The sequence below is a fragment of the Pipra filicauda genome, unplaced genomic scaffold (genome assembly GCF_003945595.2).
Source record: "Pipra filicauda isolate LSUMZ 115617 unplaced genomic scaffold, ASM394559v2 scaffold55_size4083901_pilon, whole genome shotgun sequence".
Taxonomy (NCBI): Eukaryota; Metazoa; Chordata; class Aves; order Passeriformes; family Pipridae; genus Pipra; species Pipra filicauda.
In genome coordinates this window covers 2,013,680-2,032,198 of record NW_024104709.1, presented here as the reverse complement: position 1 = coordinate 2,032,198, position 18,519 = coordinate 2,013,680, and the positions used below count along the sequence as shown (strand labels likewise).

At 40.0% G+C, this 18,519-nt stretch overlaps 1 protein-coding gene across 3 annotated transcripts in view; it reads left to right on the top strand.

Annotated features, from left to right (window-relative positions):
* Positions 1-18,519, top strand: part of TULP4 (TUB like protein 4) — a 165,412-nt gene that overhangs the window by 122,958 nt on the left and 23,935 nt on the right. For all 3 annotated transcript variants that reach the window (XM_039387408.1, XM_039387409.1, XM_039387407.1), the window contains 3 exons: positions 811-991; positions 3,235-3,369; positions 7,634-7,800. In XM_039387408.1, the coding sequence (XP_039243342.1) occupies positions 811-991; positions 3,235-3,369; positions 7,634-7,800 (483 nt within the window). The remainder of the gene's footprint in view (positions 1-810; positions 992-3,234; positions 3,370-7,633; positions 7,801-18,519) is intronic.

Below are 18,519 nucleotides of genomic sequence, written 5' to 3'. Positions count from 1 at the left end.
TTTCCTGATGGTTTACTAAAATTCATCAAATATGCAGGATCTTAACTTGCTTGAAGCCTTAAAACAGAAAATGCTTATAAAAAAAGAAATTGCAGGTTCCAGTCAGACTGACCTCAGTCTGTGCACAATGGCTATGGAGTTGTTTAGGGGCAAGAAAAAAACTCGGGTTATCCATTTTGTTTTTGAAATGGTCGGTGGAAGCTCTTCTTCGTCTTCCTGAATGTGTAGCACATTGCCTTCCTCTTGGACTGATCATACTGCTTTTGCCTCTGTTTTGCCACCTGCTCTCAGCTTGTCAACTGAATAACCTGTCTTTCTCTATTCAGTTTTCTATTTCTTACAAGCTGTTTGAAATCTCTGCAAAGACCTCACTTTTGTCAGCAGTGCCTTTTCTTTTGATACTGTTATGACTGATGCATACCTCGGTTTCTGCCACCAATTTTAGATGTTTCTATATAATCCAAGAATACTGCAGAATCTGTGGTAGCCCTTCTACCTGCTCGCTTTAGTTGTAGTAATGTCCAAGTTCAAATAAAATGTAATGTCTCATATTAAAGTGAACAAAATGCACCCACCACAAGACATTACTTGCTCACAGATTTTTATGATCTTAGCTCTAGACTCTGCTGCTTTAACTTCATTCTTTACAAAGATCTTTTGTTGCAATGTCCTATTCTGGCACCATTTCACATCCCTGACTGCTTTGCTTTCAATTAATTTCCAGCATAGCTAGTTAACTACAAGATGCATTTGAAGGAGGGTCCAATGGCTTACATTTGGCAAGACTAGAGCCTGTTCTGTTATTTCCAGGTACTGTTTGGCACTGCTGATGGACAGGTTATTGTCATGGACTGTCACGGCCGAATGCTGGCCCATGTGCTCCTTCATGAGTCAGATGGCATCCTCAACATGTCCTGGAACTACCCTAGCTTCCTGGTGGAGGACAGCAGCGAGAGCGACACGGACTCTGATGACTATTCCCCACCACAAGGTAGTGTTATGTGCATGTCCTTCTGTTTCAGCTTTGCAAGTGCTCACGAAGACATCTTAAATACAGGGAGTTCTCATGCTGTTCAAAAACAGCAGGACGGGCACAGTTTCAAGCTCTGGTAGAGCAGAGAGCTGGTATGGGAGAGTGGGTTTGTTCCCAGCTCTGCCACCAACCTTGCTGCAGGTCGTACCTCATCTGTGCTGCTCTGCCTTTGCACAAATGAGATAACAGCACAAAGCTCAAAGTTTTCAGTGAGGGTGAGTGAAAAACACTAGATAGGGACATGTCAGGTTTCACTGATAAGTAGGTATGAGGTATTGCAATGGTTCATATGTATGCAGGTAGTCAGAGTGCAGTCACAGAAGTTAATGTGTTACTATATAGGTTCACATGAAAAGACACCAGTACTAGACATAGTGTAAAGTACTATATATGTAATTTTATCTCTGTTTTGTAGAATTTCTGTAAGGCTCATTATTTTGGTCCCATCTCTGGTAGTCCTGACATAACGAGTTCAATAAGTACTATAGAAGGCTCGAAAATGAAGATATTACCTGCAATTATGTGGGGTAGAAGCAGGGTGACTAAAGCTGTCTGGAGTTACTAATTCACGTGCTTCAGAGCAGATTGCCAGTTTGAGGGTCAGGAAGAAATCCTTCCCTCTCCTGAAGTCTCAATACAACTCATTTGGTGAAATGCTTTGGTTTTAAACTGTAAAAATCATCAGTAGCAAAAACGTATGAGGCCTAAGTGTCCATGCACAGTCAGTCCCATTCTTCTTATTTAAGTATTACTAATACTTCTATTGATGTGGTTGATTAGTTTATAATCAATGAATAAATAATGAAAGAAATAGTCTGATCATCTGGTAAAATGTTAGCATATTTTAGAACTGAGTTTCATTTTGGCTTTCGTTCCTCACTTTTGGTACTGGGTGAGATATCTTAGAAGAAAAGAAACAAACTTCAACATAGCAAGCTTCTAAAACAAGACAGACAACAACATTGAATTGGTTTTTTGCTGTTTTTGTTTTTAAATACTGAGGTTCCAGTTGGAGGATGGTGAAGCTGCAGAATACACAGATGAGAACTTAAATGATCTGAATGTGTTAGCTTTTTCTGAGTCAGTCAGGGGGTGGGTGAACTTGTTACAAGCCTACAAGCTTATTTTAATGATTACCCAAACATGATGTGTTTTCTTGAGAGCAGATGCAGCATAAATCTCTCAAAGGTGATGAGCCTTTGACTCACACAGATGTGTAGGAAGGACTAGAAGTTTGTTGGGTTTTTCTTTTTAAATTATATACACACAGAGATGGTAATTACTAGACATCTTTCTCCAAAATGCTTTCTGATCAGCTTTTTTACAAGTCAGAAGCAATACTACTCTAAACTGGCTCTGCCATTTTTACTGAAAAGATATTGGCTGAGCCTTGAGAGGCACTTAATCAGGGACCAGTGGCATCTCCTCTCAGAAACTGTAAACAGAAAGAGTTAAACAGCAAATGCTACAGATGGTGAAATTGGTCATGAAGTATTTAAACAAAGGAGTTTCAGTGAATGCTGAAAAACAAGCCCAGAGGAGCAGAGACTTTGCAGAAATGGTTTTTAAGCCACATGTTCCATTTGGGCTCACTCAGACCTTTAGGTGCATTGGATCCTGTTACACAGAATGGAAGGTAACTTCATGCTGCTGCCTAGCTCTTAACGTTTAGAATGGAGTAATTTGTGAAAGGTCGGATTGTTCTCTTAGAAGTTCTTATGATGTCTCTATGTGATTTAAGGAGGAGTCCCCAGCGCTTGCCCAAGAAGAAAGTATGTCGAACAAATAATTTTTAATTATTTGTGATTATATTGTTCATCACACTGGTTTTCAACTTGGGTTTCAAGGAAGCCTTCCGAGGCACTGGTTTTCAATTTTTTGACACTTTAGGGAGTTGGCAATGGAGAAAGATTGAAAAACACCAGTATATAACATAATAGTATATGCAATAAATCACTTGGATATGCTGCAGTAAAAATTCACAAAGTAAAAACAGTGGAGTGTCACAGAAACAGACAAGCTTAAGTAGCTAAACCTGCTTTGCTTTTGCCCTTAGATGTTGCAGAAGTAAGCAGGTGGAGTTTGAGACTAAGAACCAACCACTCCTGATGATGGTAGGCTGAAGCACTGTGTGTTTCAGCCTAAGTGTAGTTACTTTTGGTTGTTTTACCTTTTACTCACTCCAGAGCCTTCTTTTGCAGATGGACCAGCTGTGTATCCAGTCCCGGTGCAGAACACCAAGCCACTGCTTACTGTCAGCTTCACGTCAGGAGACATCAGTTTAATGAACAATTATGATGACTTGTCTCCTACTATCATCCGCTCAGGGTTGAAAGGTACAAAAAGAAGCCATTTCACCCCTTCCTATGCTCTGTTTTTCTTGTATTCTTAGTGATGTGTGCATAGATTATGTTTTTGTGGTTGTCTCTCCTTAACCCTGAAGCACTCGGCCGCTGTTATTGCTGTTTCGAGCAGTGACACCTGCTGGAGGAAGAGCAGCGCTTGGCTGATGGAGTTTTTGTGTTTGCAAAATGTTTCAAAATGCCTTTGTGATCGTGTTTTCATGGCAATTTTGTAGAGCAATCTATCTGTTTGCAGTTATCCAGCTGAATGTACTAATGTGTTTATGCTTTTTTGCGTGAATGCCTCTGCTACATAACACTACCTTTGCATGTTTAATTCACAAAGTTTTCCATGCTTTTGATAACCCAGTATGAATTGCAATGCTGCTTTGATTCTCACAAATATTGAAAACCTGCTAGAATTATTAACTATCAAGAGGCAAGTTATTCTGAGGGAAGGAAAATGCCATTGGTTAATTACTATACATCTTGCTAAGTGATGTGCACGAATGTTTGTTCGATCAGTATTCCATGTAAAATCTTTAACTCACATTGAAATTTTTACTGTTCTTACCTATTAAAAAAGTCTCTTGCTTTGCCAGCACTCTCAGTACAATTTACCGTGTTTTGCCTGCAGAGACATTTTAATTCACTGCAGCACACAGGCACAAACAAATATGTTTTTGCACCTGCACAGGTAAATTAGTTTTAAATTAGATGAAAAGAAAATGAGGCTGTTGGAGCAGACTCTTAGCTGTTCTGGAGCAGTGGGATGTTTTTGGTGAAAAGTTGCTTGAACACCAGCCCCATAGTTTTTGGGTGATCCATTATATAGAGTAGTCTTAGGACGTAAAAAAAAAAAATCACCTTTGAGGTTTCTTTTTCACTCCTTCATCTGTGCCACCACAAGAAGTGCACGAGTGGCAAAGTGTAGCATCATGAGGCAACCCTATGATCGAGAAAACTTTGTCAGCCCAAAGGATGCCTAAAGTATGGAAAACTTAGTAGTTGTCATCTAGTCCGTCTTTCAACTGGAAACAGTAAGAGAAACAAACCCCGGCTTATTCTCTGTTTAGAGTTGCAGGGCTCTTTCTTGCCGAGGGTGTCTGTCCTGTTTCTCTTTCCCCATTGACTTTCACTAGTGGAAAAAAGATCCCTTAATTATGTCACCCTCCTGTAGAGAAATATTAATGTGCAAGCTAGAGTAGGAATATTTTTATGAGTTATAAACTGGGCTACATTGTTTTCATCAGTAGACTAAAAATGTGCAGCACCTTGCTGGATTGGGAGTGTGTGTGAGGCAGAGAAAGGTGACTGGGATATCACTCTGTTGTTTTGAAGCGCTGTACAGTGGAAAGTATTTACATATAGTTTTATATAGATGTCTGGTTTTTCTGTGTCTTCATATCATATTTTGTTTCAAGTGATTGTAATTTTACTGCAAGAATGTGCAAAACCACCCAGTTCAGGGTCTCCATCCTGTCCAGGCACTTGGTATTCTGCTGAGAGTGGATGGTCTTCAGTATTGGCTGCAAGTTCTTGTTCCTCTGGTTGTGTTTAAAATCTCAAAGTATTGCTTTGTGGTCTGTGCAGCAGATACCCCTACCTTTATGAGCCGTTGTAAGGCTACTCAATATGTTTTTAAAGCAGTCAACTATAAAACTATTTCAAGCGGTAACAATATATTTTTGCCATTCAACTAGCTTTGCAGAGCTGTCGTTTTACTGGGAATATTTCAGTGAAATTGATAGAGAAAAACATTGACAATTTGATTACCCAAATAAAAGTTCTTCTTTTCATCCAGCTTGAACAGTAATGGTGATTTTGTCAGTCCTAGTGGAGGTCCTAAACTGTTCAGATGTATCCTTTCTTTTTTTTATGCTTTTTAACTCAGTGATTCTCAGCACACTGGTACCTGCAGAACTGCTGAACTACATCTGCTAGTTGCACTTGTTATTTATAACTATTGCCTGCTGAGGTACGGCAAATTTGCAATGCTCTCTCTTCAGCATTTGCTGATACACATGCCTGTAGTGGTTGGTAAATAGTTTTGAGGGATGACTGATCCACTGATTTACTTGCAGACCATTACCCTAGACAAAACCTCCATCTGATTTTTAATCTCTGTGCTTATGCTGAGAACCTAGTTACCAGTTGAGCTATTTTATATAAAGGTTCAATAGTTGTTGAAGACCCTGTTGGCAGTGCAAGCATGCAATAGAGCCACACTGTCCTGGGAGGATGCTGCAGCCCACATCCAACCCTTTGCTGCCTTTGCAGCAGCCTATTTCTAGGAGTTTGTGAGAGGGAAAACTGCTGGACAAAGTAATCACTCCTCTTCCTCTTGGTATGGGGATCAGGTGAAAGTTTTACCTGAAGACATGTATCAAAAGGAGACTGTTTTTTCATTCTGGTAGTTGTGTAGTTAATCCAGTTACCAAAAGTGGAGTTGATCAGCTTGCCTCATTTATTTTTAGCCTGCCTATCATTTTACTCTCTGAGAAAGATGAATTAAATCCCATTGTAGATTACTTAGAGGGCTGAAAACTAAGAGAAAACAAGAAGCATACCGTGCCAGCTGTGGAAAAATTATCTTGAGGAACTTGCGTCTTGCCTCTGATATGTATAGAAGCATAATTCCCATGAGAAATATAAGAAAGTTGAAATAATACAAAACCATTTTAAATTGCACATAAAAGTCCCTGAAAATGACAAGTTGACAGCTTGAAACAATTTTGAGATCCTTCCTGCCAACTCTCATTTCTCTTCTGCTTCTTCATTTGAAGACAGCTTCTCGCCCACAAGTGTCTTCAAAAGATTCTTGGCAGATTGAGCATCCCAGAGCACAGAAATTTTGTCTTTACCTTCACTTTGTCTCAGCACAAAATAGCTGCCTTTCACCTTTCGTTTAAATAGTAAAAAGGTTTAAAGACTAGCTCAGTATTCTTTGCACATGCAAATCTGTCTCTGAAACACAAGCAGAAATGCAAAATACAGTTTTAGAGCTGCTCTTGTAGTGTGACGAAGAGCTAGAGGATATAAGGGTTTGAAATTATCATCCCCAAATTAAGTTGTGGGCGTTCCTTATCATGAGGTGCCTGTAAGAGAAGTAACTGATATGTATATTCATATCCGTGTATATGAGAGACTAAGCAGGCCCTGTGTGATTCTGGCAAACCCCTACTAAGCAGGTGAGTAGATTTTCACAAGTCAGAATCACAGAATCAGAGGGTTATTGGGGTTGGAAGGTATCTCTGGAGATCATCCAGTCCAATCCCCCTGCCAAGGCAGGGTCCCCTAGAGCAGGCAACACAGGAACACGTCCAGGTGTGTTTTGAATATCTCCGGAGAGGGAGACTCCAGGATGTCCCTGGGCAGCCTGTTCCAGTGCTCTGCCACCCTCAACATAAAGAAGTTCTTCCTCATGTTGAGGTGAAACTTCTTGTGTTTTAGTTTCTGGCCGCTGCTCCTTGTCCTGTCACTGGATACCATTGAAAAGAGTCTGGCACCATCCTCTTGGCACCCACCTTTGAGATACTTATATGCATTAAAGAGATCCCCTCTCAGTCTTCTCTTCTCTAGACTAAACAGGCCCAGCTCCCTCAGCCTCTCCTTGTAACAGAGATGTTCCAAACCGCTAATCATCTTTATATGATGGTGGCAAAAGAAAACATATGACATGGAGGCCATATGTATTTATGGACAAAAGTCCAAGTCATTTTAATTTCATGTTACACTAAGTTATAACTCTAGTTTGAGTTATGCTAGAAGTTAATATTCACAGATAGTGAGAACATGAGGCATTGCCAGATATTCTGCTTTTTTTTGCTGTAGGCCTTTCCAGACAAATACTCTTTACTGCTCTCTTAGGGAGATTATTTAGCTGCACATTAACTTGATTCCACTTTTTTATTGCAAAGCTGTATGTAGGATCTTCCACATCAGTTCCACATCTCTAGTAAATTCTTGTCCTTAGGTATTTAGGAGCAACCCCTGATTACATTATAGAGTTACCACAAAGAGAGAAGAATGAATGGTTTTTACACATGTTTTGCAATGCGCCGAGTAGGGAGAGTCATTCTCCAAAGTGCATCTATGGTGTATTTTCTGTTGTTTCAGTGAAAGGATTTAGGTTTCTAAGTACTTCAGTAACTTTCGAGAGCATATTTTATCTGTTCAAGTTACTTTGCATAATCTGGAAATGCTGTTCCTATTGATTCTGATCAGTGATTATTACAAACCATCTTTGTGCTTTCAGATGTGGTGGTACAGTGGTGCACACAAGGAGACCTACTTGCAGTAGCAGGCATGGAAAAGCAAAACCAGCTGTTTGACCTCAGCAATGGTTCTCTGTTGAAAAGCGCACTTGTCAAGTTCTACAACGTGCGTGGGGAACATATCTACACTCTGGAGACACCTGTGCAGGTAGGAGGTACTTTTTAAGTCTGTTCTCAATGCTTTGCTGACATGTCTTTCCCACATTAGCTCATTGGTATAGAGCTGCAATGTGGAAAAGGTTGCAAAATGTCCTGAATTCGTTCTAAAACACATTGTAGATAAAAATGCACTATAAATAATGATTGTTTGCATTGAGGTCGACATGAAAGATTGTGTCTGATTCTAGGGTCCAGTGTACTAGGTATTGTTTCCCAAAATCACTGGGCCATGAACAGACAGATAGGAAAAAAAACCCTCTGTTGTTTTATGGATAAGTGGCTGAGGAGGAAAAAAGCTAAATAAGTCGCTTAATATTGTAGCAGAGCCAAGACCTGGACAAAAATATTCCAACTCCAGTATCATAACTACAACATTTTTCAGTCTTTGTTATTGCTGCAGTTTTCTAATGTACAATCAGTTGGTCTGATGCAGTATTTTACTTTTTACGGCATCAGATGGAAAAGGATGAATCAGAAAGTCTTGTTTCTGTTCCCACCTTCTGTACAGACTTTCACTGTAACCTCGGTCATGTAACTTGCCAAGTAAATGTCAACACTTGGTTTGTGTGCTGCTCAGGAGCACAACATGCTTGATAGATCTTCGCTGGTATTTCAGAGCTTAGCTGAATGTATCTCTATTTAATTTTCTGCAGAATAGGGATGACTCTGTTCTGATTCCTGGCTGTTAGTAGTGAAACTTTATAATAGCATTAAAATCTAAAAGTGAAGGAAAGTGCTATAGATATATTAACTTAATTATGTTTAATTGTGATACCATGTATTATTTTTTTTTCAGTATACCTTGATCTGGAATGGATACAAAAGGATGACATAGTAAACCAGCTGCTAAGCCTTTGTGTTTGCTTATATGTAGCATTAACCTGTGCTTATTAACTTTATCACTCTAATTTAGGTAGAATTCTTTAGTCGTGTAATGTGTAAAATAATGATCTCTTAAAGCCAACCTAAATACGTAGAGTGACATCTAATACTGATTTAGGTAACCTAAAGGACTTACCCATAAACACAGCTTTATTGTCTTAAACATAGCCCCTTCAGCAAAGTAGCACAGCCCTTTCCTCTCTGGATCAGTTCTGAAGAAAACATTTATATCAGTGTTGCTTTTTCCCAGACTAGGTAAAAAGCAAACCTTGTTCTGTTACTTTAGTACCAGAATACAGTATGTCCACGTTAGCTGTTGAACCAGTGTAACACTGGTGTTAAGCTGTGAAATCACACTGTGGTTTGAGCATATGATCAGATCAGGCCAGGTTGCCTTAAAGTATGAGTGTGTGCAGGCTCTTCTCTTACTGTTTTGTTCCTGGTAATCTCAAATTCTCCTTAATTTAAATACCTTAATCTCCTCTAGTTTTCTATATATAGCTTCATGTTTTCAGCTCTTCTCCTTTCTCCTCTACTTAATCAGCTGGGAGAAAGCACATACTGTGGCTGATGTGAGGGATAATCATTCTGCCATTATATGAGTACTTCTAGGGCCAGACAGAACAGGTTACTATCAAGTTTATATTGCAGTATTTCTCATTGTAAAAGTACTAAGGTAAGTCTCTCAGCTCTTTCCAGCTGCTAGTTTTCATGGAAATGGCAGTAATGTAAGAAATGTAAGGAGAGCCATCATTAAAACCTCTTCTCTGGACTTCCGGAGGGCAGATTTTGGCCTACTCAAAAAACTAATTCAGGGCATACCCTGGGAAACAACCCTTAAAGGCAAGGGGGTCCAGGAGGGATGGACATGCTTCAAACAGGCAATTTTGAGCGCACAGGAACAGGCTATTCCAGTGTGCCGAAAGGCCAGCCGGAGGGGAAGATGGCCGGCTTGGTTAAATAGGGAGGTTCTGAAAGAAATCAGGGATAAAAAGAAAGTTTACAGACTGTGGAAAAAAGGGCTGGCTACTTATGAAGAATTTACGAAGAGAGCTAGGTCATGCAGGAAAAAAATTAGGGAAAGAAAAGTGGAATTTGAAGTTAATTTGGCTAATTCAGTTAGGGATAACAAAAAGTCCTTTTATAAATACATTAATAGCAAAAGAAGGGGCAAGGAAAACCTCAATTCTCTGTTGGACTTGGAGGGAAATATAGTTAACAAAGATGAGAAGGCTGAGGTACTTAACACCTACTTTGCCTCAGTTTTTAGCAGTAAGACAGGTGGCCCTCAGGACAACTGGCCTCTAGAGCAGATAGACAGAGACAGAGAGCTGAATAGCCCTCCTGTATTCCAGGAGGATGTAGTTAGTGACTTACTGAGCCAGCTGGATCCTAACAAGTCTATGGGACCAGATGGGATCCATCCCAGGGTGATGAGGGAGCTGGCAGAAGAGCTTGCCAAACCGCTCTCCATCATCTTCCAACAGTCCTGGCTCTCTGGGAAGGTCCCAGATGATTGGAGGTTGGCGAATGTCACCCCAATCCACAAAAAAGGCTGCAAGCAGGACCCTGGCAACTACAGGCCTGTCAGCCTGACCTCGGTGCCTGGCAGGGTTATGGAGCAGATCATCCTGAGTGCAATCACACAGCACCTTCAGGATGGACAAGGGATTAGACCCAGCCAGCACGGGTTTAGGAGGGGCAGGTCCTGTCTGACCAACCTGATCTCTTTTTACGATCAGGTGACCCACCTGGTGGATGAGGGGAAGGCTGTGGATGTGGTCTATCTAGACTTCAGCAAGGCCTTTGACACTGTCTCCCATAATATACTCCTGGAAAAGCTGGTAGCCCATGGCTTGGACAAGTGTACCCTCTCCTGGATTAGGAGCTGGCTGGAGGGTCGGGCCCAGAGAGTGCTGGTGAATGGAGCTGCATCCAGCTGGCAGCCGGTCACCAGTGGTGTTCCCCAGGGGTCTGTGTTGGGTCCAGTCCTGTTTAATATCTTTATTGATGATTTAGATGAGGGGATTGAGTCCATCATCAGCAAATTTGCTGATGACACCAAACTGGGAGGGAGTGTCGACCTGCTGGAAGGCAGGCGGGCTCTGCAGAGGGATCTGGATAGACTTGAGAGATGGGCTGATTCCAATGGGATGAAGTTCAATAAAGCCAAGTGCCGGGTCCTGCACTTTGGCCACAACAACCCCCTGCAGCGCTACAGGCTGGGCACAGAGTGACTGGAAAGCAGCCAGGCAGAAAGGGACCTGGGGGTACTAATTGACAGGAAGCTCAACATGAGCCAACAGTGTGCCCAGGTGGCCAAGAAGGCCAATGGGATCTTGTCCTGTATCAAAAATAGCGTGTCCAGCAGGAGCAGGGAAGTGATCCTTCCCCTGTACTCTGCGTTGGTGAGGCCACACCTTGAGTATTGTGTTCAGTTCTGGGCCCCTCAGTTCAGAAAGGATATTGAGGTGCTGGAGCGGGTCCAGAGAAGAGCAACAGGGCTGGTGAAGGGACTGGAGCATAAGTCCTGTGGGGAGAGGCTGAGGGAGCTGGGGTTGTTTAGCCTGGAGAAGAGGAGGCTCAGAGGTGACCTCATCACCGTCTATAACTACCTGAAGGGAAGTTCTAGCCAGGTGGGGGGTGGTCTCTTCTCTCAGGCACTCAGCAATAGGACAAGGGGGCACGGGCTTAAGCTCCGCCAGGGGAAATTTAAGTTGGATATCAGGAGAAAATTCTTTACAGAGAGAGTAATCAGGCATTGGAATGGGCTGCCCAGAGAGGTGGTGGATTCACCATCCCTGGAGATTTTTAAACGCAGATTGGACGTGGCACTGAGTGCCATGATCTAGTAAATGGACTGGATTTGGACCAAGGGTTGGACTCGATGATCTCGGAGGTCTTTTCCAACCCAATCGATTCTATGATTCTATGATTTTAGTGTAATGGAGATTTCTTCCCACATTGTCAACTGCAGATGAAAAGCCAACAACTTGGGAAGTTGTAAGCCAGGTTGGAAGTGAAGGATGGGGAGGGTCGGGGGGTGGCTATCAGCACTTAATAACAGAATCATGGAGTCTCATTTCCTTTGGAAACTGGGATAAAAATAACATTCAAACTGATATGTTTAATAAAAACCATAAATATTTGTGTATAAACCTGCCTAAAATTAGAGTCACTCCTCTTCTCTTATTAATTAGCTTTTATTCTCTTTATTTGGTGCATTTAAATTCGTATTTACTCAGCTGCAGGAGGAAGTGAGGGGTTTTTCAGAAGGACACCTGTATCTGCTCATGTGGACTTTATTCTTTTATGTATTTGAATGCTAATCTAGCAGTATTACCAGCTAAGTGACAGATATGCTAGAACATTGTTAAGTCATCGGTGTACTAACAAAGCCAGAAAAAAACACTGTTGCAGAAGAAAATTGCTAGTAACTTTTGTTATGCTGTGCCTCTGCTCCAAAGATGTATATGCAACAATGACAGAGTGAGTCAGTGGTCCCAGTAATTTGTCTCATGACAAATTCATCAGAGTAGATTAATTAGTTTTCTGTACCATGACAGTCAGCCTTTCAATGTGATTTTATAAAATTCATTACTGGTTATTGAAGGAAAAAAAAAGAAGAAAATAAAAGAATTTCCTCATCTTGAACTCCTCTGCTAAAACTTTTTCTTCTGAAGAAGAAATGTGTGACCGGAAAGGCACATTTATTCTAAATGACTGTTCTGAACATAAAGGCCAGAAAAAGTAAAACATCCATGAACATAGAAGATGGTGGATTACAGGTGTAAAACTGATTTTCCATATGGTCCTCTGTTCCAGTTCTTTGGTAAAGCAGATATCTGAAAATTAATTTTATCTGAAGATTAATTTTATCAGTAAAATATACTGAATTGTTTTTGTTTCTGCTGTTTGTCTGTCCTATCTTCAGTAGGATATTCAGGAAACAGGAGATTTTATTGTTTATAACAGAACTCAGTCTAAAATATGCAACTTGACTGGAATGTTACTGAACATAAAATCACTGCAAACCCCAAAGGTAGAATAGATTTGGGAACTGCAAGTAACTCATCTTGACAATGACTCTTGTCATGGATCCCTTCAAGGTGTTTTATATGCTCTCTTCTCCTCCAGCTTTAGTATGATTTTGGCATCCTCTGTCTCATTTGATTAACTCTCTTAAGCTTTTACCTTCAGTGTAGAAATTTATAGTTCATAAACTTAGTTTGCTGACTATAAAACCCCAGAGAGAGAAATCACACTTGTTTAGAAGTATTGAAATGAAAGCAGTAGCTTTGCATGAAAAACAGCATTCATAAACAGAGTGGTATAAACATAGTGTAACACTGTATCCTGTTCCCTGCTCTGGGGCTTCAGTCTGCCACCCTGGCATACTGCAAGAATGTATTTGCAGAATGTAGTGGAAAGAACTGAACAAGCATCAGTAAGGATTGGTCCAATATTGAATTTTTGCTACGCAGAATAAAACTGGTTTGAACTTTGAAAGAATGATGAAAAAATTTTGGAAGAAACTTCAGAATATCACACTGGACCAAACTGTGTCTGTACTGTGATCCAGAGTTGATACTGGTTATTTGCTTTACACAAAGGGCGTATCTTAAGAGCTGTTGATCAGCTGATGACTGTTCAAAAATGTACTATCGATTTCTGTAAATTTTTTCTTGTACTAGACTTGTCCTTGTACACATGAACAACAACCTGATGTACCAAAAATATGCCCAGTTATTTTAGCTGGCAGTTTTTTCCATGGTCCTGCTTTTTCAAAATTTGAAAATATGATTACAACAGCAGGCTGCCCTGCTGGTCATAATTTTATTACTGGAAGAATATTAATTTATTACATTGTTTGTTAAGTCTCGAAAATCTTTCACTGGCATCAAGCAGGGATGAGAATGATCAACTCATTTAAGAGTATTTTAGAGTCTTGCTAAAATTGTTTGATGGAAATGCTGCAACCCAGTTCTGTCACTTCAGAATTTCTCATCTAATGTGCAAACAGGTCTTTATTATATCAACTAACTGTACCTACTGTCACTTCTGAGTGGATACAGCTGCTTCATATCTTCCCATATCTTGAACTTTAAACAGGAGTTTCCTACACTACAAAATTATCTAACTTCCAACTTTAACAAACTTGTGATTTTTTTCCGTCTGATGGTTCAAAGTTGTACTTTATATTTTGGTTCCTTTTTCACTTTTTATAATTTTTTATATGTCCCAGAGAGGGAGGGGAACAAGAGCGCAGATTTAAAATGTAGATCTTATCTATACACTTTTACTTCTACAGTAAATTTACATTAGCTTATTATTTTATATCACTGTGTAACTGGTGTAAGGACAGATTAAACCTCAAGGGTAGTGAACAAGGAGGAGGTCAGTGAACTAAGCCTCACATGTTGTACAGACAGCAAGATTAAATGCAGAAAAATGGTATTTGTAATATTTTTAAACCCTAATTCAAAGTGGTGTAGTAAACACTAAATCTTTATGGGAGAAGTTTCCAGAAGTCTTTGAGAAGAAGACCCACTTGCTATAGACCTGCTACTGTCAGCATTTTACAGGCTGCTTCTCCACTGGAAATGTCCCGGCATCTAAATGAATAGATTTAAGATTATGTGATCCCACAGAAACCTTGTAGTTCTGTAAAAGTTATTTTACTCGGGCCTGAGAAGGAAGGTGCAATTTTTAGGTTAAATTCAGATCAAAAGGCTATGAGAGATGAGGCTGCATTTTATGTTACTCAGCTGAGCTTATCTTCATTTATTTCACACAGAGCGTTCAGGTTGACTGAGCGTTCATGTTGACTTTCATTTATATTGCGTGAAATCAATCCTATTTAGTTGTTATTGGATGACAACAAAGGTTCAAGAAGAATTTATTTTCTTACAGAAACAAAAGCAACAGTTTAGAACTAACTGATGAAACATACGTTAGGATATCAACAAGGACCTTGATATTTTTCATACAGGCCATAAGATCATCTCTGACTGCTGCAGAAATGGATTGTGATCAGGAGTGGAAAATGGAGACACTTGTCTAAGCAAAGACTCATTCTGCTAAAATTGAATCTTGTTGTAGTGACTTCTTTAAAAAAAATTACTGTAGAAATAGAGAGCATGTAAGAAACATTTGCAAGTCAAATAAGAGTTTATTATATGAAAAATCATGTAAGGCCACAGCAGTGTAATTTCTGACCATGTCATAGTCTTTATTGCTTTTATCACCATCAGTTCTTAACAGTTAATATTTTTCCCATGTAAATATGGGGAACAGAAGAATGAAGGAGTTACGTTCCTTTCCAGCAACCATCCACGAATGCTGTGGCAGTACAGAGATGTGCACGCACAATTCCCAAGAGCCAGGTGGGCACTGCAGCCATTGCACCTTTCAGCTTGTCTCTTGAGAAAAACAGGGAAAATTGTGCATCACCACATCACAGTCTCAAGTGAAAGCAAGCTAGCAACGTATTTACACATGCCATTCACTAGATACTGTTTTGCAGTTGTGTTTTTTCTCCTGAGAAAAGTCTTGCTAGTTCCTGGGCTTTCTGCCTAGAATATACCATTTTTGTTTCATTACCAGTGGGAGTCCGAGTGCCAGCAAAGAAGGGGTTTGTTCAAGCAGCAGGCAGGCCCCATGGCTCAGGATTTCTGAGCTCATGGCAGGAAAGAACCAGCTTGAACAGTGTTTTCATTGACTGAACTGCATACAAGTGATGGAAGGTATATAAATTATGTTCTCTCCTGTAGGAGAGACAGATGAGTGACTTACAAGAAGCGACCACAGAGCTTTGAGCAGGAATATCTATTCCTGCATGTTTTTCTAAGGGGAGCCAACATCCCAACTGGGGTACAGATTTGAGTAGATGTTTCTGAGTTTCAAGCTGACTCTGAAAAAAATGGCAAAAGAGCTCCTTGTTGGACACTTGCCGAGATGTGTTTTCAGTCAATATTTCTCCTGATAAAGCATCTATTTTTTTTGTCCTTTTGCCAATTATTTCTAATACTTAATTGTGGTAGAGCGGAATCCTACCTATGTGTTCAAGTTCAAGGGGGTTTCCATGATTATTTTTCCTACATGTTTGTATTTAAACCCTGGAATTCATTCAGGTATTTACAGTTTGTGCTGAGATTTTTCAAAACCTGATGGGATTTTTATATGCAAAGTGGGATTAGAAATTCTCATGTTATATTTGTAGCTGCATTTCCTTGTTCCTAGCAGAAAAAAAACAACTATGCAAACATGGAAAAGAAAATTTTTCTGTGCTAGAGTCTGCTTGTTCACTTTGTAACAGGTGCAATTTGGGTACAACTTTTGTCCTTTTTTTTGCTAAAACAGTGCAAATAAGTGGATGCTTTATGAGGAGCAATACTTTTGTGTTGGATGTTGGAGTTCAATTGTTTTCTCTCAGTAGAGGTTGAAAGGAAAGCTGTGGCCAGCTCATAACTGACTTACTATAGTAATTGATTCATATCCCCTGTCCATCAAGGGGAAGAGTGGGAAGCATAGTTATTGAAAAATATTATTGGAGCAATACACTTAAAGGTCAAGTCAGCTCTGGCATTTGGGTGATCTTTTCTTTCTCCAAGACTGTAACAACAGGCTAATTTTCCCTGAATCTCCTCTTAAATCTTAGCCTTTAATCATAAAGGAAGTGTTACTGAATACTAGGCTTGAGGGGTACGAAGGGTCTGAGCATTTCACAGAAAAGGAAGGCAGAGTGTGTCTGGTGAATCAGTAAGCAAAGACAAACCAGTGTGGTACAAGTGCTCTTTGATGACATTGAAAATATTAAAACATACAAGCTGTGTGGGGATATGAACTGTGCAAAGGGAAGAGTAGAAATGTCATTATTTACAAACAGTACTACATTTGTAGGTGTTGTATGTTTGTGTCTTTACTTAAACATGCACCCACTCACATATTGTTTGCATGAAAGTACAGAATGTAAAGGCATCATACATTCAGAAGTTTAGAAGGTGACTGAACTATGGTTGCCCGTTGGAAAACTGGTGAAGCCAGGCAGGAAGGCAATGTCTTTCAGCTTCTGACTTTCTGCTCTTCCTGAGCTCCATGGTGCTGTGTTGCTGGAGGTCCCACCCAGTGCTTCAAAGCTTCTGAAAAACCTTTTCCTTGAGACTGTGTTTAAGACTGCAAAGGTTCTCGCACTGGTACTATCTGCATCTCTGCTGTTCTCTGCATGCAGAGTAACCTGACAAAAGAAGTGATTTCATTTGACTCTTATTTGGATGAACAGTGTGTATCACACAGTGGGTGTGATATATTGGGTTATAATAGCTGCAATACTCAACTCTATGGTAGGGCTGTCTGGGTGTGCTGTATTGGATTATGATAGCTGGGATATCAGACTTCTCTTTTGGCATCAAAGTCTACACAATAAATAAACATTTGTGTACCAAGTCACATACTTGTTTGTTCCCTCACTATATTTATAGGTAAGCTAGGGAAGTAGTTGATGCAAGGTGAATAGAAGAATGACGTTTGGATCCCGTCGTAACAGACAGGTGAATAGTTCTGCCCCTGCTGGAATTTAGCCCTTGGGGAAAATCAAGGTCACTTCTACTAGTGCCATTCTCAGACTGTCATATAGTAGACATGGCTCGTACCTAACTTGTGTTGGTGCCTTTTCAATTGCATTTATTTTGCAAGCAGCTTGAACTCTCTCATTACTGCCAGACAGTATGAGGGCTGAGCCACACTCACAAATTATGAAAATACCAATCAGTAGGGGATACTTTATGTGATCTCTCCTTAAATTTAAGCCTGTATCCCACAGATTATGGTTATGACAAGCTATGTAGTAATTATTGGTGGTACACAAAGGGTTTCTCAATTCTTTTGAAGTTCTCCACTACAAAATGCCTTTAGCAATTACTGTGAAAATTACAAGGTTCACATGTTGCTACTTTCTATTTGCATATCAGTCAGCCTGAAGATTTGTGCCTTTGTGGAAGTGTGTGTATGTATGTGTGTGTGTGTGTGGTGTTGCCTAGATGTGATTAAAATGAAGCTTCTTCATTTCTCCCACTTTAAAACCAATATTTTCCTTGAAATCTGAGTCTAGGATAAGATGACCTAGTAGGGAAGATCTTTTCTGTGAAGTTTTTCATCAAATGCTTTATCTTGATGGTAGTGCTGTGCAGCTACATTTTGCTTCAAATCATTCATATCAAAACATATTTTCCCAGTTTCTCACCTTTAAGCATCTTGAATCTGTAACTGAAAGGAAAGTTTTTCCCCCAGACTAGATTAGTAACTTCTGGGCTGATGTAACCCTGCTGTCTGGGTACCATATTGCTAATAGAGGAGTGGATAAAAGCTATTACTGGTGGTGCCTTGACCCTATCTTCTTGTTTGGTGCATCTGTTATGAAAAGATTTTCCAAAGATACCCTGACCTTTCAGTAAATACAGTTCATTATTTAGATGAAAAACATGTTTGCTTAAACTTTTGAGTGTCATAGATTGTGAAAATAAGGAAGCCCTTCACAGGAAGGAGTAAACCTTTTGTAGTTCGCTGATCGCAGCCTCTTGTATAGTATTCTTTATGGAGTGAGAGTTTCATCTTTACTCCATGTTGTTTATTTGTAAAGAGATAGCAGATAGGGGATTGAAATACCACAGGGTTTGTGCGTATATGCAAATACAGGTGCTTTGTAACTCAGAAAGCAAGAGATGACAGGTGGATGCAACTAACACTTATGAAGGGCAAAAGTAATGGTGATAGAGCTATAAGAGGTCCCAACAGACTGGTACTTTACATGAAAAAATGGGATTTAGGA